This window comes from Puma concolor, chromosome B1 (assembly GCF_028749965.1).
Source record: "Puma concolor isolate L17-30 chromosome B1, mPumCon1.1.hap2, whole genome shotgun sequence".
Taxonomy (NCBI): domain Eukaryota; kingdom Metazoa; phylum Chordata; class Mammalia; order Carnivora; family Felidae; genus Puma; species Puma concolor.
In genome coordinates this window covers 206,229,218-206,254,326 of record NC_141670.1, presented here as the reverse complement: position 1 = coordinate 206,254,326, position 25,109 = coordinate 206,229,218, and the positions used below count along the sequence as shown (strand labels likewise).

General features: G+C 52.2%; 2 protein-coding genes and 1 long non-coding RNA gene across 7 annotated transcripts in view; 2 read left to right on the top strand and 1 right to left on the bottom strand.

The window, feature by feature from the left end:
• CFAP99 (cilia and flagella associated protein 99) overlaps positions 1 to 13,203 on the top strand; it is a 41,190-nt gene extending 27,987 nt beyond the window's left edge. For both annotated transcript variants that reach the window (XM_086705616.1, XM_086705615.1), the window contains 8 exons: positions 60 to 131; positions 373 to 461; positions 1,000 to 1,204; positions 8,748 to 8,889; positions 9,077 to 9,228; positions 10,080 to 10,285; positions 11,909 to 12,071; positions 12,223 to 13,203. In XM_086705616.1, the coding sequence (XP_086561742.1) occupies positions 60 to 131; positions 373 to 461; positions 1,000 to 1,204; positions 8,748 to 8,889; positions 9,077 to 9,228; positions 10,080 to 10,285; positions 11,909 to 12,071; positions 12,223 to 12,339 (1,146 nt within the window). In that variant the 3' untranslated portion in view covers positions 12,340 to 13,203. The remainder of the gene's footprint in view (positions 1 to 59; positions 132 to 372; positions 462 to 999; positions 1,205 to 8,747; positions 8,890 to 9,076; positions 9,229 to 10,079; positions 10,286 to 11,908; positions 12,072 to 12,222) is intronic.
• Positions 13,204 to 16,312: 3,109 nt separating this feature from the next.
• LOC147582150 (uncharacterized) lies at positions 16,313 to 17,777 on the bottom strand. The gene is made up of 2 exons (XR_015250647.1): positions 17,191 to 17,777; positions 16,313 to 16,785 (listed from the first exon to the last, which is right to left on the bottom strand). It is a non-coding gene; the product is annotated as an uncharacterized LOC147582150 (long non-coding RNA).
• Positions 17,778 to 17,840: 63 nt separating this feature from the next.
• Positions 17,841 to 25,109, top strand: part of RNF4 (ring finger protein 4) — a 30,994-nt gene continuing 23,725 nt past the window's right edge. The window contains exon 1 of one of the 4 annotated variants that reach the window (XR_015250644.1): positions 17,841 to 17,993. The gene's annotated coding sequence lies outside the window, so the exon portion shown is untranslated. The other 3 variants (XM_025921997.2, XR_015250646.1, XR_015250645.1) reach the window with 3 other exon arrangements.

Below are 25,109 nucleotides of genomic sequence, written 5' to 3'. Positions count from 1 at the left end.
CCCCCAGGGTGCGTCCAAGGGCACCCAGTGGGCACAGGTGCTGGGCCTGATCCCCGCAGGTCTCCCAGAAGACTCTGCAGCCCCGACTCCTGCCCCGAATCCTTGAGACTCCAAAGCTGACCTTCTACAAGGTGAGGGGTGTTCCTGACCGGCCAGGTTGGGCACGGGGTGCCTGGTCTAGTCCCCTCTCCCTGGACACTCACTTCCTGGCCAGGTCTGTGCCCAGGGGATCAGATGGCCAGAGCTGGAGGTCCTGAGGGAGGCCCCACCCTAGGGGCCGGGGGGCAAGTGTGGGGAGTAGGGGAGCATTTGCTGGCCCGACTCTCCCCCCCCAGCCACCAGACTGCAGCCGGCCCCTCCTGTCTCCTGCAGACCAACAACGTCCCTGTGAAGCTCAACACAGCTGCCATCCTGCGGGAAGGATCTCTATACCAGCGGCAGGTGGAGAAAGAGCTGGAGAGGTAGGCGGGCGGCTCCTCACCCTGTTCAGAGGAAGGGGTGCAGGGACGGCTCTCCTGGGAGAGGAGGAGGTTGCCAGCAGGGGGGGAAGGCGGGGCCTGGTGGCTGTGGTGCTTTGGGGGTGCCACAGGCAGGCCAGCCTTAGGGTCACGGCTGCATCTGAAGAAGATGACCCGCTCAGTGAGGGAAACCGGGCAGAGGGCGGCTTAGCAGAAAGCTGGCCCAGCCCACGCTTCTCTCAGGGTCACCTGCTCTTCAGAACCCCCTAAGGCCCCCCGCTGACCACCAGCGCCCCGGTCCCCTGTGCTTACCCCATGAGTTGGGCTGTGGGTGGGGTTTGGGTGGCTGACCAGGTGGATGAGAGGATGGGGACAGGCGGACGGTGGGTGGGGGACAGGCGGACGGTGGGTGGGGGACAGGTGCTATGGCCCGCGATGGGTGAACGGCTCCCCATGCCTGTGAGGCCACCGCACCCCCAGGGAACCCGTGCACCCCCCCCCATGGCCAGCACAGGCCCCCACTCTTGTCCCCTCTCCCCAGGGTGGATAAGCTTGTGGACGGGGCCGGGGACTTCTCCGAGTTCCTCGAGTGGCAGAGGAAGGTGCAGGTGGAGGGCCGGGAGGAGCAGCTGGCCGCGAGCGAGTGCCACAGGCTGCAGGGGAAACTCAGCCACGAGGAGGCCATCCTGGCCCGGCAGCGCCTGGTGCAAGGGAACAAGGAGAAGGCCGACCAGAAGAAGGAGGAGGTGACGCAGCCTTGCGGGAGCAGCGGGAGTACCTGGGGGCCGGCTGGCGGGCTGTGGCAGCTCCTGTGGTCATGGCTTGTGGTCTGACCCCTAAGATCCACACAGTGGCTGTGGTTTCTCTTTCTGCACCTTCACGGGTTGGGGGCGGGGGTTGGAGGCTCTCTCAGTGGACAGCACTTCTGGTCCAGACTGCCCCCTGCCCCCACCAGGAGGGGCAGTGGGCCCACACATCCACACACGAAGGAGGACCTGAGGTTCTGGCGGAAACTTCTGGAAAGCCAACACATTTGCGTATGGCGTCCTCTCCCATAGGAGGGTCTGCAGGCATCTTCAGAAGCTTTAGACGTCTCAGTCCTGGCTCTGCCTCCTCCTAGGACGGGTGGTCTGGGTGGGGGACCCCAACCTGTGTTTCCCTGAAAGCCTGTTCTTTGCAGTGGCTCGCAAGTGGCCTGGGGTCCGCAGGCCTGACCTCGGTTCTGTCTGTCCCCAGATGTGTGCCCTTGGGGACTTGCATTGGGCAGGGGGAGGGGACCATGCTGGAAGTTCACTCGAAAATGCCCTTTGGATAACTTGTTTGTGTCTGTTTGTATTTGATGTTAGGGTTTGCTTTTCCTTCCTTCTTAGTGTACTTTTTCACAAATAGGAAGTCAAAGCGATCTGAAAAATAGACTCAGAGAAGCGTCATTTCTTGTAAGTCCCTTGCCACCTACGCACCTCAATTCTTATTTTCATTAACCTCTGGATCATCTTTCCTTAAAGCAAATACGTACACTTGTGTACAAATCCTTCCTTCCTCCCTTGTCCCTTACATAAAATGCCACGCCCCGCTTTGTCTGCAATGAGAAACACAGGGCCAGTTTTCCGTGTTTGTGGAGAGAGGTTTTCAAGGTAAGCTTCTAGAGGGGACATCACTAAGCCCCAGAGTAACTGAGAGCGGGGCTCGGTCCCCGCTGTTGGGCACACAGTTTCCTCACCTTCCGCGGGCAGCGTGTGCCATGTGCCGGCAGAGTGTGCCGTGCTGAACTCAGAAATGTTCGCTCGTCCTGTAGGTGAGAAACAGTATCCCGGCAAGTTCTGATTTGCATTTCATTGATTATGTATGACTTTGAGCGTGTTGCCATATATCTAAGAGCCATCTCTGTATCTCTTTCTGTGAACAACCTCTTCGTGCCTTTTGTCCGTTTTCTCGCAGCTCTACTGTGGCACGATGGACGAGTGAAACTCGTGTCTGTTGAAGGTCTGTCACAGGACGTTCGGATACACGTCCCATCGTGACGTGATTGTCACAATCGAGCAAATTGCTATATCCGTCCCCTCCCGCAGCCACCTCCTCCGCGTGTGGCAGGGACACTGGAGATCTCTCTTAGCAAATTTCATGTACACGTTCTTATGAACTGCAGTCCCCACCCTGTACATTAGGTCTCTGGAACATACCCATCTTCTAACGGACCTTGCGCACTTGGACCATGCCCACGGCTCTGGTCTCTGCGACCGCAATGTGGACCTTGTTAGATTCCACACATAAGTGAGATCCTACAGCAACTGTCCTGTGCCAGGCTTATCTCACTTAACATAATATGTTCCCGGTTTACCCATGTTTTTGCAAATGGCAGGACTTCCTTCTGTTTTAAGGCTGCAGAGTGTTCTCTGAAGGGACAATTAGGTTGTTGCCATGTCTTGGCTATTGTGAATGGTGCTGCAGTGAACATGGGGGGTGCAGATATCTCCTCAAAACAGTGGTTTTATTTCCTTTGAATCTATATCAGAAGTGATACTTCTGGGTTCTAATTTTATTTTTATTTATTTATTTATTTACTTATTTTTATTTTTTTGTCCTTATTTTATTTTATTTTTATTTTTTATTTTTTAAAATTTACATACAAATTATTAGCATATAGTGCAACAATGATTTCAGGAGTAGATTACTTAGTGCCCCTTACCCATTTAGCCCATTCCCCCCTCCCACAACCCCTCCAGTAACCCTCAGTTTGTTCTCCATATATATGAGTCTCTTCTGTTTTGTCCCGCTCCCTGTTTTTATATTATTTTTATTTCCCTTCCCTTATGGTCCTCTGTTTTGTCTCTTAAAGTCCTCATATGAGTGAAGTCATATGATTTTTGTTTTTCTCTGACTAATTAATTTCACTTAGCGTAATACCCTCCAGTTCCATCCATGTAGTTGCAAATGACAAGATTTCATTCTTTTTGATTGCTGAGTAATACTCCATTGTATATATATACACCACATTTTCTTTATCCATTCATCCATCGATGGACATTTGGGCTCTTTCCATACTTTGGCTATTGTCAATAGTGCTGCTATAAACATGGGGGTGCATGTGTCCCTTTGAAACGGCACACCTGTATCCCTTGGATAAATGCCTAGTAGTGCAATTGCTGGGTTGTAGGGTAGTTCTATTTTTAGTTTTTTGAGGACCCTCCATACTGCTTTCCAGAGTGGCTGCACCAGCTTGCACCAACAATGCAAAAGGGATCTTCTTTCTCCGCATCCTGGCCAACATCTGTTGTTGCCTGAGTTGTAAACGTTAGCCATTCTGACAGGTGTAAGGTGGTATCTCATTGTGGCTTTGATTTGTAGTTCCCTGATGATGAGTGATGTGGAGCATTTTTTCATGTGTCGGTTGGCTCTGGGTTCTAATTTTAAAACTGGTAGTTCTGGGGGTACCTGGCTGGCTTAGCTCGTAGAGCATGTGACTCTTGATTTGAAGGTCCTGAGTTGGAACCCCACGTTGGGTGCAAAGATTACTTTTTATTTTTTTTTTAATTTTTTTTCAACGTTTTTATTTATTTTTGGGACAGAGAGAGACAGAGCATGAACGGGGGAGGGGCAGAGAGAGAGGGAGACACAGAATCGGAAACAGGCTCCAGGCTCCGAGCCATCAGCCCAGAGCCTGACACGGGGCTCGAACTCACGGAGTGCAAGATCGTGACCTGGCTGAAGTCGGACGCTCAACCGACTGCGCCACCCAGGCGCCCCAAGATTACTTTTTAAAAACTGGTAATTCTATTTTTAATTTTTTCAGAAAAAATTAAAATACTTTTTTCCACAATGGCTGCACCAATTTACATTCCCACCAACGGTGCATAGAATTCCCTTTTCTCCACATCCTCACCAGCACTTGCTATCTTTTGACTTTTTTATGATAGCCATCCCAACAGGGGTGAGGTGGTATCTCATTGTGGTTTTGATTTGCATTTCCCTGATGATGAGTGGTTATGAGCATCTTTTCATGTGTCTGTTGGCACATGGAAAAGGTCTGTTTATCATCTTTGGAAAATGTTCAGGTCCTTTGCCCATTTTTTGGTCAGGTTATTTGGCTTTTTTGTTTTTTGTTTTGTTTTGTTTTTTTGCTATTGAGTTGTAGGAGTACCTTATATGTTTTGGGTATTAACCCCTTATCAGATACATAGTTTGCAAATGATTTCTTCCATTCCATAGGTTGCCTTTTCATTTTGTTGGTTGTTTCCTTTGCTGTGCAGAAACCTTTTAGTTTGATGTAGTCCCAGTAGTTCATTTTTGTTCTTCTTGCCTGTGCTTTTGATGTCAAATCCAAAAAAAAAAAAAAGCTAAGACCAATATGAGGGAGTTTTCTCCTGTCTTCTTCTAGGAGTTTGTGATTTCAGGTCTTGTGTTTAAGTCTCTAATCCACTTTGAATTGATTTTTGTGTGTGGTGTAAAATAAGGGTCTAATTTCATTCTTGTGCGTGTGGATGTCTGGGTTTCCCAGCACCGTTTGTTGAAGACACAGTCCCTCCCCTGCTGAGTGGTCTCGGTGCCTTTGCCAAAGATCAGTTGAACATTTTCTAACAAGCTCTTAGCCTTCATTTCTTTGGTTTTGAAGAGTTCTTTACACAGTAGGGACAGTGACTTTTCATGATACAATGCAGATATTTCCTCCCAATCTGTCACTTGGCTTTGCTTGTGTGTTTTACCATGCAGACTAATCAATGTTTCCTTTTACTGTGCCTGGACTTTGAAGAGTGAGGAGAAAGGTTTTTCCCGTACCTGTGTTATAGAGCAATGCGCCTAGGTGTCCTCTAGTATTTATATTTCATTTTTACATCTGGATCTCTAATCTGCGCCCAGTTTATGCTCATACGTGGTCTGAGGTCTGGATCGACTTCCATGACCACCCAACTGGGGCTCCCAATCCACGAATGCAGTACGTCTCTCCATTTATTTCAATCCTTTATTTCTTTCATCTGTGTTGTATAGTGTTTTCGTTTTTAGTATTCAAGTCCTGTTCGTGTTCTGTTAGATTTGTGCCTAAGTGTTTCTTTTATTATTTTTGAGTAATTGTAAGTGGTGTTATATTTTTAATTCTGATGTCCATGTATCCGATGCTAGTATATTAAAGCGTAATTGACTTTTGTGTGTTGATCATCTATCTCAGGACCTTGCTGAACCACCTTATAATTTTTCTAGGACAAACAAGGCATTTTGTCGTAGAGCCCTTGTAATTTTCTATGTAGACAATCATGTCATCTGTAAAGAACAGTTTATTTCTTAACTTCTGACCTACATTCCTGTCATTTGCTCCTCTAGCCTATTGCACTGGCTAGAACTTTCCAGTGCTGTGTTGAATAAGAAAGAGCCTACAGGGGTGCCTGGGTGGCTCAGGCGGTTAAGCATCTGACTTTGGCTCAGGTCATGAGCTCACGGCTTGTGGGTTCGAGCCCCTTGTCGGGCTCTTTGCTAACAACTTCTGATCCTCTGTCTCATCCTGCCCCCCTGCCCTTTGCATGTCTTACGTGTGGGGGATGCTGAGGAGGTGGGTACCACAAAGACGCTGGCAAGGCCTGAGGTGGCAGAGCTGGTCTGGGCAGATGGCATTCACAGTGCAGTGTGTCCCCCGCAAGCCTAGGCCTTCTCCTTGGTCCTGTGCTGCCCTCACACCTGCCCCCCACCCCGGTTCCGTGCACATTTATGGAGAGCCAGGAGACGCTGCCTCTTCCCCTCCCTCCCCGCTTCTCCACTGGCCCTGAGCTGTGTCTGTGCTGTCCCCGAGGTGCAGCTGGGCAGGGGCCCTGGGACCCAGCAGGGCAGGCCTCCTCACCCACGGCGGTGGTTCATGGTTTGTTCTTTCTTTGCCCCTAGTCAGCTCACTTGAGATAAGACCCCTTGCAGATTTTGGCCGCCCTCCTCTTTTCACCTGTATTTCCACATAAGTATCTTCCCTCTTATTACCAAGTTTTCGAAGGTACTTTTAACAATAAACTTTCTGCTTCGGAACAGTTTAAAGGGTTACAGAAAAGTTGCAAAGATGGTGCAGAGAGTTTCCTACCACGGAGCCGCCTCTGCTGGTGACGCCTTACCTCCCCACGCTGGCTTTGGGCCGCCACAGGGAGGCACCGCAAGCCTGACCAAGTTGTGGAGGCCACAGGTCCAAGGTCGAGGAGGGCGTGAGCTGGGCCATGCTCTCTGCTAAGCTCCCTGGGGAGGACCCTTCCTTGCCTCTTCCAGCTTCTGGAGACCCCAGAAACTCCTTGTGTGGCAGCCCCACCCCAGACTCTGTCTCCGTCCTCACATGGCCATGCGTCCGCATCTCTCTGCGTCCCTCTCTTCTTATGGACACTTGTCATTGGACTTAGGGCCCGCTCTAAGCCCAGGATGATCGCATCCTGAGATCCTCACTTAATTGGATGTGAGATCACATTCTGAGGTTCCAGGTAGACGTGAATTTGGGGGAGGTGCTACCCACTACACCGCGGTATATTTGTCACAGCCAAGAAGCCAACGCTGGTATGTGACTTACTCGAACTCCACACTTTGCTTAGATTTCATCACATTTTCTCCCTATGAAGGCCCTTTTCCTGTCCCCGGACTCCACATCACATTTAACGGTCATGCCTCAGACTCTTCTTGGCTGTGGCAGTTTCTCAGACTTTCCTTGTTTTTGGTGACCCTGACAGTTTCAAGGAGAGCGGGTCAGGTATCCTGTTGGATGCCCCTCAGCTGGGGCGTGTCCGATGTTCCTCTCATGGTTAGATTGGGGTTGGGGTTTGGGGAGGAGGACCATCACAGCCTGTCAAGGGCACCTGCTGTCAACCAGCTCTTCACTGTGATGTTGACCTTGACCCCTTGGCCAAGGTCGTGCCTGGCTTTCTCTGCTGCAGTTAGTGTCCCCTTTCCACATAGCACCGTGCGGAAGGGGATCTCTAGGCAAAGCCTGCAGCCCGGGGCGGGGGGGGGGGGACTACTGGGAATTCTGCTGCACAGGGGACTTCTCTCTTCTCCCCCACTTTCTTGAATTCATTCCATCAACTCTTTCAGTGTGGATCCATGCATATTTATTTTACACTTTGTGTTATCAAAAGTGTTACTCCGTTGCAAGCTTTGGCCTTTGGGAGCCCCTTCAGGTTGACCTCCTGCGTCCCTCTGACTGCCCTGTGTCCTTCCTTACTTTAGGACACTAGAAGATGCACCAGGCTCACCTGGTGGTTTCTCTGTCCCAGCCCTAAAATAAGCTATTTCTCTGAGAGCCCTGGTTCCCTTTCTTAGAACCTGGGGCAAAACTGGACAAATCAAAAAGGATGGGCGAGAGGCATTTTTGATATGTGCCAGCAAATTGTTTTACAAAAGGATTACTTGGTGCCCAGTGTCTAAAGCTGAAGTCCAAGTGGCCTGCAAGCTGATTCTCCACTGACGGTGCAGCTGTAGATGAGCCCCCACTGCACAGACTGCCGGGGGCTGGGGGTCCCGGAGCCCCTGGCCACCCTGGGCCAGCGACAGAAGGCGTAAACCCCACACTGCGTTTTAGTATCTAGAGGACTGAAACCGTGATTCCGAATCGTTCACAATAGTGCCAAACTGGAAGCAATCTGAATGTCCCTCCACAGTAGAATGGATGAAAGCGTTGTGATATACCCCAAAACGTACAGCCACAAAAATAAGCCACCTACAGTCCAGGGGATAACATGTACGAGGCTAATGAATGCAGCGCAGAGCCACAGAGGCAAGAGGCAACCAGACACACGGGAGGATTCCAGTCATGTGTGACAAAGCGGCAAAACCACACCCTGTCCTGTTGTTTAAGATTCTGACCTTCTAATAATAAAGATCACATGAACGTTTAAAAAAAAAAAAAGAAAAAAAAAAAACTCTGACCTTTTGAAACAGCACGAGAAAGAAGAGTGGGGTGACCAGCAGGACGTGCCTGGGGGCTCATGTGACAGGGACCCTGAGGCTGGCACATCCTGGGCTCCACATGGCTTCAAAGCATTGAGCGCCCTCCTCTCTCAGGGGGAGTCTGGGGGCCAGGGAGAGGCTTCAGGGCAGACCAAGCGGCTCGGACTTGGTTTCCCCAGAACCACAGTGGAGGAAGGGGGGACACGAGGTGGAACTTCCCCAGTAGGCCTGACCTCCAGGGGACTCCCGGGAGCTGCTGAGCTCAGATCTGGGCTCCGGGGTGATGCAGGGTCACCTCATGCTGCTCCTGGGGCTGGGGGCAGCCCGGGGCAATGGGCCTGCTCCAGGGGGGACCCTGCGGCTCTGACCACGGTGGGTCGGTTGTGTGAGCAGACGGCGGAGCTGATGCAGCAGTGTGCTGAGAGGCGCCTCCAGGAGGAAAGGTCCATGAAGGAGCTTGTGCGGCGGGTGGCGGAGGTGCAGAAGAACGTGAAGGTGGCACAGACGAAGCTCCTGAGGGGCCGGCAGCAGATAGGTAGGGCGGGGGGCCAGGAACCACGAGGCCGCGCCCAGCTTTGCTCCCCCCCACCCCGGCTCGCGCCCCTGGCTAGCCTCCTGCCCTAAGTGAGCTGCTGCGGTTGCCAAGAGCCCAGTGCCCTGGAGGGAGGGCCGGGGTTGGGCAGGGCACCCTGCGGCCCCTCAGCACCCCCTTGCCCCTCAAGTCCAGGAGGTGATAGAGGAGAGCCGGGAGCTGCTGCAGCGCAGCGCAGAGGCCGCGGGGGAGGAGCAGAAGCGGCGCCGTGAGCTTATCTCTCAGCTGCGCGCCCTGGAGACACAGCCGGTGCGCCAGGGCAAGCTCGTGGACCTGACCCAGGTGAGGACCCGGCCCCACTGGGGGAAGCCTCCCCACGTCTTGCTGTGCCTGGCGTGGCCACGGGAGACCACGTTCAGCATGCCCACCGGGACCAAGGGAGGTCTGGCACCACCCGGGATCCAGCCGGCACGAGTGGCGTGCTCGACCATGGACGCCGCACCTGCCCTGCCGGAGGCCCGGGATCAGCCCAAGAGTTCACAGTCAAGTCAGGGAGACCTCTGTGACCACTGGGGACAGGAGGCCAGGGTTTCTGGGAGTGGGCCAGGTGGCCTTCATGTTGAAGGAGGTCCCGGGACCCCCCCCCCCCCAGGCCCAGGTGGGAAGGGCAGTGTAGGGAGAGCGCAGGTGTGCAAAGGCCGGATGAGTGGAGGCTGAGAGGAGAGAGCAGGTGCCTGGAGCCCCGTGTGAGCGGCACCCTGAGAGGCCAGGCTGGCATCTGCTGAGGTGGGAGCACCTCTGCAGGGCCCCGGGAGCTGGTGTGGGAGCCTGGCCTGATCCCAGGGGATGTGGGAAGTTCACAGGGCATTCTGCACAGGCCCCCCGGGTCCTGACTCAGGGAGACAGGGCTGAGTTCCGTTTGGGCCCTACCTCAGTAGAGGGGCCTACAGGGCACCCAGCTGACATGCGCGGTCCCTGGAGGGAGGCCAAGCCTGGGGAGGCCCAATGGCAGGGATGCTGCACAGGTGCTACTGAGCAGGAAAGGCAGTCGCCCGGGCCCAGGGGCCAGACCGATGGAACTTGGGGGAGGGGCACCAGCGCTGGCGCAGAGGACAGCTCAGGGCATGGCAGGCGGCCGTGCGGGCTGGGTGTGGGCCTGACGCCCAGCTGCAGGCCTCCCCATCACCCTGCAGATCCCTGGGTATGGCCTGGAAGGGGAGATGTCTGTGGTGGAGCTTCGCGAGCGGCTGGCCCTGCTCAAGGAGACCCGGAGGCGTGAGGAGGAAGAGAAGCGAGACCAGATCATCCAGGGCAAGCGCGCCAGAAGCCAGGAACTGCAGAACGTGGTGGAACAGATCTCGCTGTGCCGCGCGGCCATGGGGAGGTCTGCAGCCTTGAGGTCAGTACCAGTGGCCCCAAGGGGCAGGCGACTGAGGCAGGAGCAAGGAGCGAGCCTGCCTTTGCAATCTCCCGGGTGGGTTCTACAACTGCGTTCCACCCTTCTGCCCAGGCCATCCCCTTGCAGTAACTTCTCCCACCTCTACTATCTTATTAGCTAATCTTCAGACATACAAAAACGGCAGCAAAAATCATGCAACGATGGCCTGGATGCAGAATGATGGCATGTGGCTCATGAGCATGACCTTTGCCGTGTGTTTCATCTAGGTAGCTACTTACTCTGTCCCTGCAGAACCATCTGGAAGGAGCTGCAGGATTCAGACACTTCACTCCTAAACACTCCGGTGTGCATCTTCTGAAAAAAACATTGTCCTGCATAACCACAGCATACTGACACAACTAGAAAATTAACATCATCTCAACATCCTGTCCGTATTCATGTTTCTCTAGCATCCCAAGACTGTTCACTATAACTTTTTAAATTTTTTTAAAAGTTTATTTTGAGAGAGAGAGTGTGTGCATGCACGCGTGCGAGTGAGTTGGAGGCAGAGAGGGGAGAGAGAATCCCAAGCAGCGCCTGACGTGGGGCTCAGACTCACAAACTGTGAGATCATTGACCAGAGCTAAACCCAAGAGTTGATACAGTCGACAGTCACAAAACTCATCACTATTGGGGTGCCTGGGTGGCTCACTCAATTGAGTGTCTGACTTGATTTTGGTTCGTGTTGTGATCCCTGGGGGTTGGGATCGAGCCCCGTGTCAGGTTCTAGGCTGAGCATGCAGCCTGTTTGGGATTCTTTCTCTCTCTCTCTCTCTCTCTCTCTCTCTCTCTCCCTCTGCCCCTCTCCATGGCTCAAGCACTCTCTTTCTCTTAAAATAAAAAATAAAAAAAAATCCGTCACTATCGATCCTGAGTGACTGCTGCTCTGGTTACAATTTGAGGAGGTCCTGTGACAGCTGTAGGGTAGGGGCTGCCCAGCTACAGCTGGCTGGCCACTCAGCAGGTCCCTAAGGTGGCATGTGCCGGGGACGTCTCACCACTTCCAGCTGCTAGACTCAGCCTGATAGACCACACACACAGTCTGGTTGGCGTTGGGGAGCCTCCAAGGGTCCAAACCCACTAACAAAGCTCCTGGAGCTCTCTGCGTGTAGCCAGACCTCCTGGCATGAATCCACCAGGACCATTTTAGTGCACAGTCTGACTGGAGCCAGCCAAGCAGGGATGGTGGCCGAGCATGTGAACAGCACCTCCACATGCCCTGATGCTGTGAAGTGCCCCTAAACCAAAGCCAACGGGGAACAATCTGTATAATGAGGTCTCATTTTGGAAGGAAGAATGACCTAGTATGATAGAGATCTGCAAAGATATTAGCGGCTACCTCTAGGCAAGAGAGTGGCAAGGAGGCACAAGATAAAAGAGGGTTTTCACTTTTTTGCTCCAAATACCTACGTAGCCAATATACATGAGATACATTTTTGAAACGTCAAGTACAAAGGGCAAGGTAGAGGCGCCGGGGGGACGTCACCCCAGAGGTCCTTGGAGAGCCTCTCCCCTCTGCACCTAAAACACCCCCATTGACCTGTGGTCGGGACCCCTCCTAAGCCCGCCCTGTCTACCGCCCAGGTGGGAGGAGAGGAAAGCTCGGTCCGCGGCCCCGGCGGCGCCCTCCCAGGACGAGCGCGTGCTCGAGCTGCAGCGCAAGGTCGAGGAGAAGGCGGCCGAGCGCCGCCGGCAGGCGGCCCTGCTGCGGGTACCGGCGCCGCGGGCCGCGCATCGCAAGCCACGGGTGAGTCCCGGGAGCGGGCGGGGAGGCTGGGGGCGCGGCGTCCCGGGTCGGGGAGGGGCTTGGCGACGCGCGGGCGGGGGCGGGGGGGGGGGTGCGGATCGGTGGGCGGTGGCCCCGGCCCGCGCAGACAGCCCTGGGCGCCCGCCCGCAGGCGCAGCTGGAGGCGCAGCACTGGCTGGAGCTGGAGCAGAGCCGGGAGCGCCGGCTGCGGGCGCTGCAGCGGAGCGGCTCGGTCTGCGGGCACGCGCGCCGCCTGGAGGCCGCCTGAGCCCGGGAGGGCGCGCCCCCAGGAGCCCCGCGAATCCCGCCCGAATAAAGCGTGCGGCCGGCGGTGTGCGCCTCCTCTTCCTGTGCCGCGCGCCCCCTCCACGCCTTCTTCCTGCTCCGCGCCCTAACCTGCCCCGGAGTCCACTTGCCCCAGACCAGGGTTGCCAGATAAAATGCAAGACGCCCAGTTATTGCGTAGGACAAACTCTCCAAGTATCCGTTCTTTATCTGCAATTCAAATTTATCTGGCTGTCCTGTATTTTCTGTGCTAGATCTGACCACCCTTGCCTTAGATCCCAGGGCAAGCCCCTCCCCTTTGTGGAGCTCCCAGAGCCACCTCTGCAAGTGAAAACTTGGAATTCCCACTCTGCTTGGAGTCCGGTGGCTTAACTTGTGTGGTTGCACGTGTGCATTTGGTTGGAGAAGTGGCTGGAATGCTTGAGCCACTGGGAAATGGCCTGTCTCATAATTTGTCTCAAGCAAACCTCATTGCCGCCTTGGGGGGAGGGGACCCACGGGGATGCAGGAACTGTCCCCTACCTCCCATTCTGCTGATGAGGCCAGCAGTGCTCGAAGAAGTCAAGTAACCAGCCCCAAAAGCCTTGACCCACAGCTAAGTCTGTGTGACTTTAGAGCACCACCCAGCCTTCTCCAGCATCACCAAGGGGACGTGGTGATTAGAGCCACTGACATCCGCCCACACCAGGACACATCCATTCTCTTGGTTCCTCTGGATCCAGTGCCAGACTGGAGAGGGCATGGCCTTGAGGACAGGCTGGCCGAGTGACAGCCTGCTGGTGAAATGCAGAATCATGAAAAAAGCACAATGTGCTGCAGCTCCCAGGAAGGACAGAGAATGGGGGGGGGGGGGGGTCAGGGAGGGGCTGGAAACAGCCAGGTAGATAGATGTCCAAGAGAGAGATCTCCTCAAACCTGACATCCTCCTGGACCCCAGCACACATTCAGACAAGGAGGATGGGCACATTGAAGTGACAAGGACAGACACCAGAGTTCTCCCTGAATATTCTATCAGAACCCCAGGACTTTCTTTCCCATGTTGGTAAAGAGAAATTTCCCACCTCCCTGTCAAAAAAGCTGAGGGGTGGGGGCGCCTGGGTGGCTCAGTCGGTTGAGCGTTCGACTTCAGCTCAGGTCACAATCTCACTGTTGGTGAGTTCGAGCCCCGGGTCGGGCTCTGTGCTGACAGCTCGGGGCCTGGAGCCTGCTTTGGTTTCTGTGTCTTCCTCTCTGCTCCTCCCCTGCTCACACTCTGTCTCTCTCTCAAAAATAAATAAAGATTAAAAAAAACTTTTTTTTAAAAAGCTGAGGGGCAGAATAAATTTCATTTAAAGAGATAAACACAACATTTCTCCTATCCTGTGTGATGTGTTATTCAAACCCATTTCTACGACCTGCCCAGAGAGTCCCTCAGGAGCTCCGAGAGTTTCAAAGGATGAATTATTAGGTCTCATCTGGCAGTCCACAGGTAGGGTGGCTTCAGGATGTGCCTGATGCAGGAGTTCTGTCTCCAGGCTGGGAGCGGCTCCAGCCTCACAACATCCAGAGGAAGAAGGGTCATCTCTCCCTGGTAGCCAGCTCAGGAGGGTTCTCTGTCCTTGAAGCCTTGTGCGAACATCTGCTCCAGTCTCACTGGCCTGAATCGAACATGCTCTGCCGACCCAGATCCCAGGGTGGCGGAAGGTCCGTATGGGTGCCCAGAGCAGGCTCCGTGGCAGGAGGGGAGGATAGCCCTTCACACCTCTCAGATGGGCTCCTGGAGCAGAGGGAAGAGGTGCTAGCCCAACACATTTGTGGTGCTGCTGGCAGCGATGCTGGTTGGCAGTCCACACCAAGGTCCTTACCTGCCCTCTGGGACCAGGCAGCAGCTCAGAGCTGCCTTGAGGGTACATGGGACTCCTGCCCCATACAAACCCAGGTGGGAACAGGCCTTGGGCCATCCCGAGTTTGTAGCCTGAGGGCAGGCCTCGGGTCATGGATTAATGGCAAAATGTGTCCAGTCTCCAGGTTCCTTGCCTTGTGACCTCCCATCAGGAGGCACTCTGTGTCCCTCGGCACCTGAGTCTGGGCTGACTCACTTTGGCCTGTAGGTGCCAGCTTTGAGGCTGGGCCTCCTGTGGCGTCCGAGCTCCCTCCTGTTCTCTTAGAACCCTGCCCAGCCCCAATGTAAGCATGTCCAGGGTGGCCTGCTGGGATGAGACACTATATGAGGACAGCCAATTGTCCCAGCGGAAGCCCTCCCCACCCGTCCTGCAAACCAGCAGAACCCGACATGTGAGGCCAGCCAGAACCGGAACACTCCCCCTGCCCCCACTAACTTGTAGCTTCCTTGGCAACAGTAAATGCCTATTTGTTCAAAGCACTGAGCTTTGGGGTTTGTTCAGAAACAACAGCTGTCTGGCCGACCCTCCAGAGCTGATGGCCTTCATTTACCGAGGCCTCCCCTACCTGCGTGAGCCCTTTTGAGAGAGAACCAAACTGCCCCTGGAAAGAGGACCAGCCAGGAGAGATCAGGTCCAGCAGATGCTGAGAAAGCACTCTCTGGACCACCCAGGGAATTCACATCCTGCTTCAGTGTAATTTCTGCATAAGTACAGCCAGAAGACCCTCACTGACAGTACCTGAAACTCACTTGGGCTGGGGTTCTTTTGAGATAGTTAACGAGCAGATTCTCAGACCTCATCCACGGGGATTTGGCTGGTCTGATGCCCAGGAATCTACATTTAGCTGTGTGGCACTTGGAAACAATAAGGTCCCAGTCTCTTCTCTAAGCTAGAAATATTCAGGGCCACAGGCATTATCTGTGAGGGAGCCAGGGATGTCCACACCACAAGTTCAGTGCCAAGTGATGTTTGCAGGGAACTTGAAAGCAGCTCCTGAGCATGAAAAGTGATATTTGTTGTAACTTTGTTTTTCAATATCACATCGTTTATTTTTCACTAACTTCAAATTTTGTTTCGATTTTTTTTTTAGGTAGGCTCTGCACCCAGCGTGCAGCCAAACGCCGGGCTTGAACTGATGACCCTGAGATCAAGACCTGAACTGACATCAAGAGTCAGACTCTTGATGGTTCAGTCGATTGAGTGTCTAACTTGATTTTGGCTTGGGTCATGATCCCAGGGTAGTGGGATCAAGCTCTATATCAGGCTCCACACTGAAAGCCTGCTTAAGATTCTTGCTCTCTCCCTCTGCCCCTCTTCCCCAATTGCACTCTCTTTCTCTCTAAAGTAAAACATAATAAAAATTTAAAGAGTCAAGATGTTTAACCAACTGAGTCAGCCAGGCGCCCCAACTTTTTTTATTCTTTTAAGTAGGCTCCACGTTCAGTGTGGGGTTCAAACTCATCGCCCTGAGATCAAGAGTCACATGTTCTACAACTGAGCCAGCCAGATGCGCCCAGCATCACACTACCTGATGTATTAAAGTTACAAATAGAAAACCCTAGCTATTCTTTAGGCTGTGAAATTCAAGTTACTAATCTTATCTATAAATCTATAACTATCATTTTGATTAGCTGTGTATGTTGGTTCCACTCCTTTAACATTTTAAATTACATTTTAACATGCAGAATCTAAACTTCTTTTTTTAGCATTTCCGTTGTCTGCCTTATCAAGTATTTAAAAAGTCTGGGGCGCCTGGGTGGCTCAGTTGGTTAAGCGTCCAACTTCAGCTCAGGTCATGATCTCACGGTTCGTTGTTGGAGCACCACATCTGCCTCCGTGCAGACAGTACAGAGACTGCTTTGGATCCTCTGCCCCCCTCTCTCACTGCCCCTCCCCCACTCGTGTGGGTGCTCTCAAAAATAAATAGTAAAAACATTAAAGAAGTATAAAAATTCCTAAAGATACATTAAGGTCTCATTTATCTTAAATTTGTAAATTTCCTTTACTATTCCAATTATGATCACAAACTAAAGTCTTGTACCTTCCAACTTAGAATCACTATCAAAATCAATATGTTTCAAACTCAACATGTTTCACACAGAATCAGACGTATTGGATACCCTACCATACCAAATTCCTTTACAATTACATGAGTATCAAACAACAGAGATTGTTTGTAAACTCAACACAAAACCATTAATGCTCTGGCTTTGATCTGCTTAATTTCCATACATGACTCAATCTTCCAGGGAGAAGACCCCCTCCTACTAAACTGTCCATCCCAGGCTTTTGGAGTGACATCCTCATTGCCTGAGGGTGTCCAGGGACCACCCGTGATGGCCATGACCTGATCTGGGTACTCTCAGAACAGGAGGGACAAGCTAGGCTTTCTATTGCCAAATCCATGTCCAAGTGCAGTTCTGGAAGCTGAAGTCAAGGAATCCACCACCGGCTTTTCACTCCGGGTTCTGATCTGCAGCCCCTCTCAGGGCCTGGCATGCACCTGTGCTGGTCTGTGTGGAGCCCTTCAACCGTCCACCTTCTTCCTGTGAGGCAGATACTGTGCAGTGACTATTCCCGTATAACAGGTGAGGGGACTGAAACGTGCTTAAAACAACGGAGCATTCAAACTCAGACTCGGGCAGTAAGGGTCCAGAGCCTGTATTCTTAACCCCCCGAGTTGCACCAGACGCCCCGGGGGGGAGCTCCAGGCCTCTGCCTGGGCCCTGGCCCCTTCGTGGGCCAGAGTGCTCCTCTGGGGGTGCAGTCCTTCCTTTCCTCGCACCCATTGCCCTCGGGATAATCCAGACTCAACCTGGCATCTGGGTCCTCCACAGTCTGACTCTTGCCTCCCCGCCCCCCCACCCCCGACTCCCCACCTCTGCTCCTCGCACAAAGGGTAGCCTGCAGTCTCCTGGACATGCCAGCCTCTCTCTCCCCACCCAGGCTACCTCTTCTGAGAACTCTCTCCTTCCTTCTAGTCCTTTCAGTTCCCAGCTCCGAGGTCGCTTCCTCCAGGGGGCCCTCCCAGACGTCCTGGTTGAGTGCCTCCTCCGGGTTCCCGCAAAGGGGCCAGGCTGTGCTTCCTTCCAGTTTTCACTGCCAGCCTAGTAAACAGTCCGGGAACACTGGGACCAGACGCTGGCCCACGACCTGGCACGTCGGGTCGCGAGGGCCCTGGAGTTCCTGCAGATTCAGGCCCGGGTTTGGGCCAATAGTAGAGAGCTCGGGAGCGTTCACAGGAGAGAGAACTGAGGCCCGAAGCGGGGTGGGAGTGGGCCCCGTACGCGGGCCGCGGGCCGGCTGGCCTGGAATAACGCCCAGCTCCGCTCCGTCCGCCGGCCGCATCCGCCCCGTATCAGAGGGCCCGGAACCGGCCGCCGCTCTGCAAACCACAACTCCCGAGAGGCCTTGCGCACCGAGGGGGCGCAGATCGCCTCTCTCGCGGGAAGGCGGGAGCTTGAGCTCGCGAGCGCGGGCGGAGCCGGAAAGAAGCGCTTTTCAAAGCGGTAATAGATGGTTTTCTTATCCAATAGAATTGAAAACATACCTCCTGCACCGGTAGACCACGGGAGTACGAGGAGCGGCGGCCAATGGGGACGCCCCGGGGGTGGAGCCGAGGCCTCCGGAGCGGAAGTGGATCGCTGCTGAGGCGGCGGCGTCTTGCTGGAGGGTTTCTCCTCCGTGGTTTCCGGAGGTGCTTCTTCGCTGGACTGCGTCGGCGTTGGCTGCTGCCGGGCCAGACCGGCTCCAGGTAAGCCTGGCTTCACGGAGAGGGGGCGGCCAGCCAGAGCCGGGCGGGTGTGGGGTTCGGACGGCTTCGCGGCCTGCAGAGGCCTCGGCGCGGCGGCCCTCCGGAGCGCAGCCAACCCCCCTCGGGCCGGACGCCCAGCCGGGCCTCCCCCGAGCCCGCGAGCCCGCCCAGCTGTCCGCGTGGCTGCGTGAGCCCGGCGCGGCGCAGGCGACGGACGTACGAACGCCTCGCTGAGGGCCTCCGCCGCCCCGGCGGGCTGCGGTCCCAGCGTTTAGTTGTAGCGCAGCTGGAGAAACCGAGGCTGGGGTGGGGGGCGGACGCGCCCAAGGTCACTCGGGGAGGCGGACAGGGCGGCAAGGGCCGTTCAGGGGAGGCCCCGGCCAGCTTTTTGTTCCCCGCTGACGCTGCCTCCTTTGTGTGCTCGCGCCGCCGCCCCGCCATCGTGGGCCTGCCAGTCCTCCCGGGCCGCGTGGCGCAGCCTGCTCGGCCTCGTGGGGCTGGGGGCGGCGGGGGCTGGTCTTGGGAGCGCCCACCTGGGGCTGAGCTCCGTGGGTCCTCAGCTTCCGGTCGCTGGGGACCGCTCGTGTGCTGAAGCCGGCGGCCGGCCCCGCCCCTCGGGCGCCTGCACCCCCACCCGCATCCCCGGCGCGCTGGTGGCCCGGGGGCCTGGAGAGTAATCCGGGTCGCGGTGAGGCTTGAGACCCGAAACGCAGTACGCCCTGTACTCCGCTTTCCACCCTTTGACCCGTCCGGGGAGAAGCCTGGACCTTACCGCAGTAGTCGTTCGGGGGAGGTTTTGGCTTTTGTCTTATTCTAGTCCGTCCCCCTCTACATTCACAGTCGTGCCTTCGTTCCGCTTCAAGTTCTCGCAGCCCGATGTAGGGTCTCAGCTCTGCAGCCCTGCACGCTGCTTCGGCTGCCGAAGTGTTGGGGAGGCTGAGGCGGTCTGCCCAAGGTCGTACAGTCGGCGAACTAGTTGACGGCAGAGCTGGTCTGGAACCTCGTTTTCCTGGCTGCAGGACTGGCCTTTGAGTTCAGTGACTAGGAGTTTGGGGACCACGGTAATGACGGACAGAGACGCTGAAGGAAATCGTTTTGGTTTTTGGGGGGTGTGTTTTTTTAATGGGTAGGGAGGCATAGTGGGTTCAGTTTCATCTACGAGCTTGAGGTGAAATGGGAACATTCAAGTAGAAAGATGTGTTGCTGGTTTTTGCATTGCCTGAACTTGAGTTTCCAAATCAGATTTAAAAATCTTACTTTAATGCGGTGTTTATCAATCTTTTTTTACAGTGAACTCCCCCCTTTTATATATTGTTTTCCGAATAGATCTCCACGAAATGTTAATGCTTTTTATATAGCATACGTCTTTTTATGTACCGTATGTATATCTTATGCTTTACATAGAAAGAGTGAGTTTTTTCACCCCGTTTGAGAATGTGTACTTTAAAATTCTAAGCACACCTTTGAGGTCTCCTGTGTGCCAGGCTTTCTGCTCGGGGGTACAGCCCCTTGAGGGAATGAGAGGAATTCTCTGAGGTGGAAATACAGATTGTACGAGAGACGGGACTGGAGATAGAAGCAGGAACCGGCTCGCAAAAGGTTTTTGGTGTGCCCCAAGTTAAGGAATTCAGAATTTATGTTAAGACCAAGTGGGAAAAATTAATAAATTAAGTCCTAAGCAGGGAAGTAATATGGCTATATTTGCATTTTAGAAGAATCACTGTGCTGTGAGAAGGATGGCTTAGAAAGGGCGGTGAGACTACTGGCCTCTGGACCAGCCAGGAAGAGAGAAGGGTAGCTTGCTTGGACCAGGGTAGGGACTGGGAACCAAGCTTGGTGCCCAGGATTGCCAGTTGTGGCAATTCTTCACTGGCTCTTTACCTAAAAAGCTGTTGCAAAGCTCATGTCCAGTAGTTTATACTCCCACCAATTTCTGGAAAAGATTTGAGGTGCTACTCAGTGCAAATACATACACAAGGTGATTGGCTTTTATGCTGTATAAAAATGACTTTGTGAGTTCTTTGTGCATATGTTGTCAGTGTGTAATTTTGAAATGATTTACCCCCATCTTTTACTGTCCTCAGATTAGGACTCTTTGAAGGATAAGGTTGCTTCTGTAGATATAATGGGGCTGACTCCTGTTTATTATTAAGATATAATTCACATGTATGTTCTTCTAACTTATCTTTCCTAAACAGCTTGTTTCTCAGCAGGGCTTTGGGAATTGTAGAGCAAAGCATTTTAAGGTTTCCTCTCTGAGAAGGAAGGCCCGGAGCACAGATACTGCTGCATCCCAAGGTCAGAGTTCAAGTGCGATGAGAAAACACGTGAGGTTAGGTGGGAGAATGCTACTACAGAATTTCCTTTGGAAAGGTTTTGGCATAAATAAGAACTGTTAAGTTTATTATTCATACTGTACCACGCAGGATAGGTAAAGCCTAAAAGTGTTTCAAAATAAGTATTATCAGTAGCTTCCTTGCGTAAAAGAGAAATTGTGAGCCTGAGGTTTCCCTGGAGTATTTTTTTTAATTATGTTTATTTTTTTAGTGATTTGTACACCCAACATGAGGCTCGAACCCATGAACCTGAGATCCTTTTCTAGCCATTATGTTTGTAGAGATGTTCTTTCCTTTTTTCCCATGATGGTGGTGTGTTTTTGAGTCTTTGTTTCCCGATGGTGACTATATTTAAAAAAAAAAATGTTTTTTAATGTTTATTTATGGTTGAGAGAGAGTGTGAGCAGGGGCAGGGGGAGGCAGAGAGAGGGAGACACAGAATCTAAAGCAGGCTCCAGGCTCTGAGCTGTCAGCACAGAGCTAACATGGGGCTGGAACCCATAAACCATGAAACCATAACCTGAGCCGAAGTCAGACACTTAGTCTACTGAGCCACTTAGACGCCCCTGCTGATATATTTTTACTTGCAGTGTAAGACTCCATTTCTGCCATCTCAGAAATTCAGCCTCTTTTCACCTCAGAGGCATTCTCTCTCAGGCATGTAGTGAGCTTGATAGTTTATTTCAGTGGAAGAAAGTCACAGTTTATTTCATCAGCATGTTTATGGTAAGAGAAGGGGACAGTGAGTATCGGACTTGGAATCAGATTGAGCATGTCGAGTGCAGGAGAAGAAGCGGTTAGATTAGGACCACGAGCATGGATCACATTATGGTCCTGCTGTACGGAAGAGCCTGCGGCAGGTGACTGACAGCCTGGGTACGAGCCAAGTACAGCCACTTGTGCTTTGAACGCTTGTTTGGAAGCGTGATTAGTTCCATCCAACAGGTTTGAAATCTCGGGGACCAGTCTGAACGTTACGGGATTCGAGTTGATGTGCATAATTTCACCTGTGAGAGATACTAGATGAACACAGAAAATTGAACTGAGCTGAACCAAGTCACGCAGCCTGAAGATAGTACACTCTCCTCAAACATCTACTCAAACATCTTTCTCAGTGACTGTGTTATGAGCCACACCCTTGCACATCTCACGTTTAAAAAATTTCGCCCTACTTCCCAGTAACTCACTGCAAACCTTGTAAAGTACCATAGCTGTATCTGTGCATTTCCCATTTAACGTGTACAGCTGTGCTACCGTTTTTGTTAGGTTCTTAACTTTTGTGTGCATGTGACATTGACAAAGCTTTTTTAGTTGTACCCTTAATTTCATTTTCCCCCCATAAACTGTGTAGTTTTTTGTATTGTGTGGTATATTTTAGAAATACACACGTCTGTAACTTCAGATGAGGCCACAAAGGTTAGTGGTGAGTTGGGGAAGGGAGGTTGGCTCTGTGAAGGTGATGGATGTGATTGGGAATATTTGCAGTCTTCTTGGATCTTTTGGAGCCTGGTAGTTTTTTGGGTGTTTTGTTTTGTTTTTTAAGCTACCATGTGAAGCCTTTTAACTTTCCCTGACCCCTTTTCCATCTATATTAGAGCATTGGATCTATTAGTTGGGTGCTTTGCTGTTCTTTATGAAGCATCCCAGGTGCCACATTTGTCCTGGAGGCCAAGGACTGTTGACTTCCTATTTTACTTCCTAGGGAGAGTGTTGAAGGAGAGTTGAGGGTCTGGATTAGGGCTTCCTCTGCTCATAAACCCACGTTTATGGGATCCCACTACCAAGATTAGTGTCTCTCGAGGATTGAGTTTGGCTAGCTCTTTGGTGACAGCATGCATCCATTCATTAGCCAACCCACAGCTGCATCTGCCTTGAGTGGAAGGGAAGGACTTGTGCTGAGGAGCTCGCGGAGGAGGGGGGCAGTGCTATTTGAGACCAGCCCGCGTATGCAGTAAAGGAGTTCCCTCAGTGGGCACTGCTCCTCTGCTCCCTGCTATAGGTATAAGCCAAAGAATCAAATTTGTAAGCTTCTGACGATACCCCCGCCCCCCTTCAGGACCTGTACCTTAGCCCTTTTTTTAGTACTAGATTCGTTCCTCACACACCCTCTTCTCGACTGGATATTAGTTCAGGATTCAGTAGAAGCATCTAAGCCTTCTAGCTGGCTTTCTCTGGCAGGCTCTGTGTTCAGGCGCCATCCACACAGGCCTAGCACGCCTGCCTCTGTGAGTTTCATGGCCACAGTGACCCTGATCCTGGGGAAAAATGGGAAGTTGTTGATGGCCTCAGCACCTGAGGTTGATAAGCTCCACTGGCCTCTGGTATCTTTTCGACCTCGGGAAGGATAGATCCATAGATCCTTAGGTTTCTTTTTGTTGTTGTTTTTTTAAAGCTTATTTATTTATTTAGAGCATGTGTGTGAGCAGGGGAGGGAGGGAGGGGGAGAGAGAGAGAGAGAGAGAGAGAGAGAGAGAATGAGAGAATGAGAATGAGAATATCCCAACCAGGCTCCATCCACTGTACTGTCCATGCAGGGCCCAACATAGGGCTTGATCTCCTGAACCGTGAGCTCATGACCTGAGCTGAAATGAAGAAATGGACGCTTAACTGAGCCACCCAGGGGCCCCTTGGGTTTCCTTTGTTATGAACCCCTGCTTGTGCCCTCCAGGAATTGCCTTTATCTGCATCACCAGGCCACCATGGCCTGAAAGAAAATTGGGTTAGGGGTCATCAGTGGAGAAGCCACTTAGCTTCTCTTCTTTGCCGTCCCAGAGTAGTAACCCTTCTACAAAGGAGTTGGTTGGATGTGGTATCTTTTAATATCTTCCCAGCTGTGAATATCTTCCTGACCAATCACTGGTAACAACCTCATCAGCCATGGCTATCGGGGAATGAAGGTGTCCCCATGCCCAGGGGTTTCATCAACAGAAAGGTCAACCTAGTGTTTGGGGGGAATTGTTCAAAATCCTGCAGGTAAAGCTATAGAAAAATTTGTAGGAACAGCTTGTTGGAGAAGAGGAGGAGCCACGGTCTACACTGGCTGTGTTTGGGTCCTAGGTGTGTCCTCCCAGGCCTGGATGGGAGAGGCGCAGGGTCCTGCTAGAGGCAAATTCCTTACAGATGTTTCTGGGGCTGTGTCCACTGCAGAGTGCCTCTGAGTGACTGACTAAACCCTGTCAAAGGGTCTAGAAAAAGAGTATTATGTAAAGTTTATCTTTAATTTTTTTTTGTTGTGGTAAAATATATCTTTTATAATGTGAATTATTTGAACCACTTTCAGGTGTTCATTGGCATTAAGTACATCACACTGTTGTGCAGCCATCAACTGCCATCTGTCTGCAGAACTTTCTCCTCTTTCCAGAGAGAAACTCGTGTATTCATTAAATAGTAACTTCCTGTTCCCCCTCCCTCCCTTCCCTGGCAATCACCATTCTACTTATTCTCTGTTGCTGAATTTGATGGCTCTCAGGGCCTCATAGAAGGGGAATTATACATTATTTGCCCTTTCGTGTCTTCTTTTACTGAGCATGCCTTCATTGTTCATCCATGTTGGAGCCTGTGTCTGGATTTTATTTTGAAAGCTCAATAATCTCTTTATTGATGTTTCTTCATAGATTTTCAAAAAACTGAAGTTCACTCTTAATTTTGGATTTTTGCATCTGGAGGCTTGAATCACAAAAGTAGACCATCTCTATATCCAGACAGCTGTTCTTTTTTTCTTTTTGTCTAGTAGAAGCAAAAGGCTGTCCTTGAGGGGTCCTGTGTTAGGAGAAAAGGAAAGAAGTTCCCTTGGTGACATCACCAGGCAGGTGTGATGGTCCTTGGTGCTAACGCTCCTTTCAGGCCTCTGAGACTGATGATTGCTGGTGATGGCTTCATCAGGGTAATAAAATACATTTGGAAAGAGCAGCTACTGTCTCTCCAAGCCTAGTGTGGTGCTTTCTCTTTCTGTCACATCCTTTCATCTAACTCCTGCAAAACCCCCAGGGGAGACCAGTGGTCAAGGCCCCTAAGCCTCCTTTAGGAATAAATAACTGGGAGAGGTCTGCCCCATTACCTCTGTGCTGGCTTTTCAGCCTGCTCTAAGCCTAAGCAGGAGTGACTAGCTACATCCTGCCAAGCAAGTCTTTTCTGGAAATGAAATGACCCTCGAGATCATGACCTGACCAAAATCAAGAGTCAGACACTTAACCAGCCGAGGCGAATATTTTTCTTAAGTACTGAGGCCCAATTGCTGATGTGACAGTGTCATCAAGGTTCCATTTAAAAAATTGGGGGGGGGGGGTGCTCCTGGCTGACTCGGTGGGTAAAGCATGTGACTCTTGATCTCAGGGTCATGAGATCAAGCCCCACATTGGGGGTAGAGCTCGCTTACAAGCTTTGAGGGGCGCGTGGGTGGCTCAGTTGGTTGAGTGTCCGACTTCAGCTCAGGTCTCTAACGGTTCATGGGTTTGAGCCCTGCATCGGCCTCTGTGCTGACAGCTCAGAGCCTGGAGCCTGCTTCAGATTCTGTGTCTCCCTCTTTGCCCCTTCCCTGCTCGTGCTTTGTCTGTCTGTCTCTCTCTCAAAAATAAACATTAAACAAAATTTAAAAAAAAAAAAAAAAGCTTTGAAATGAAAGTTATTGGCAGGGTTTTTTTTTGTTTTGTTTTTTTGTTTTTTTACTTTTTTTGAGAGAGAGGGAGTAGGGGAAGGGCAGAGAGACAGGGAGACAATCCCAAGCAGGCTCCTGGCTGTCAGTGCTGGAACTCACAAACCATGAGATCATGACCTGAGCTGA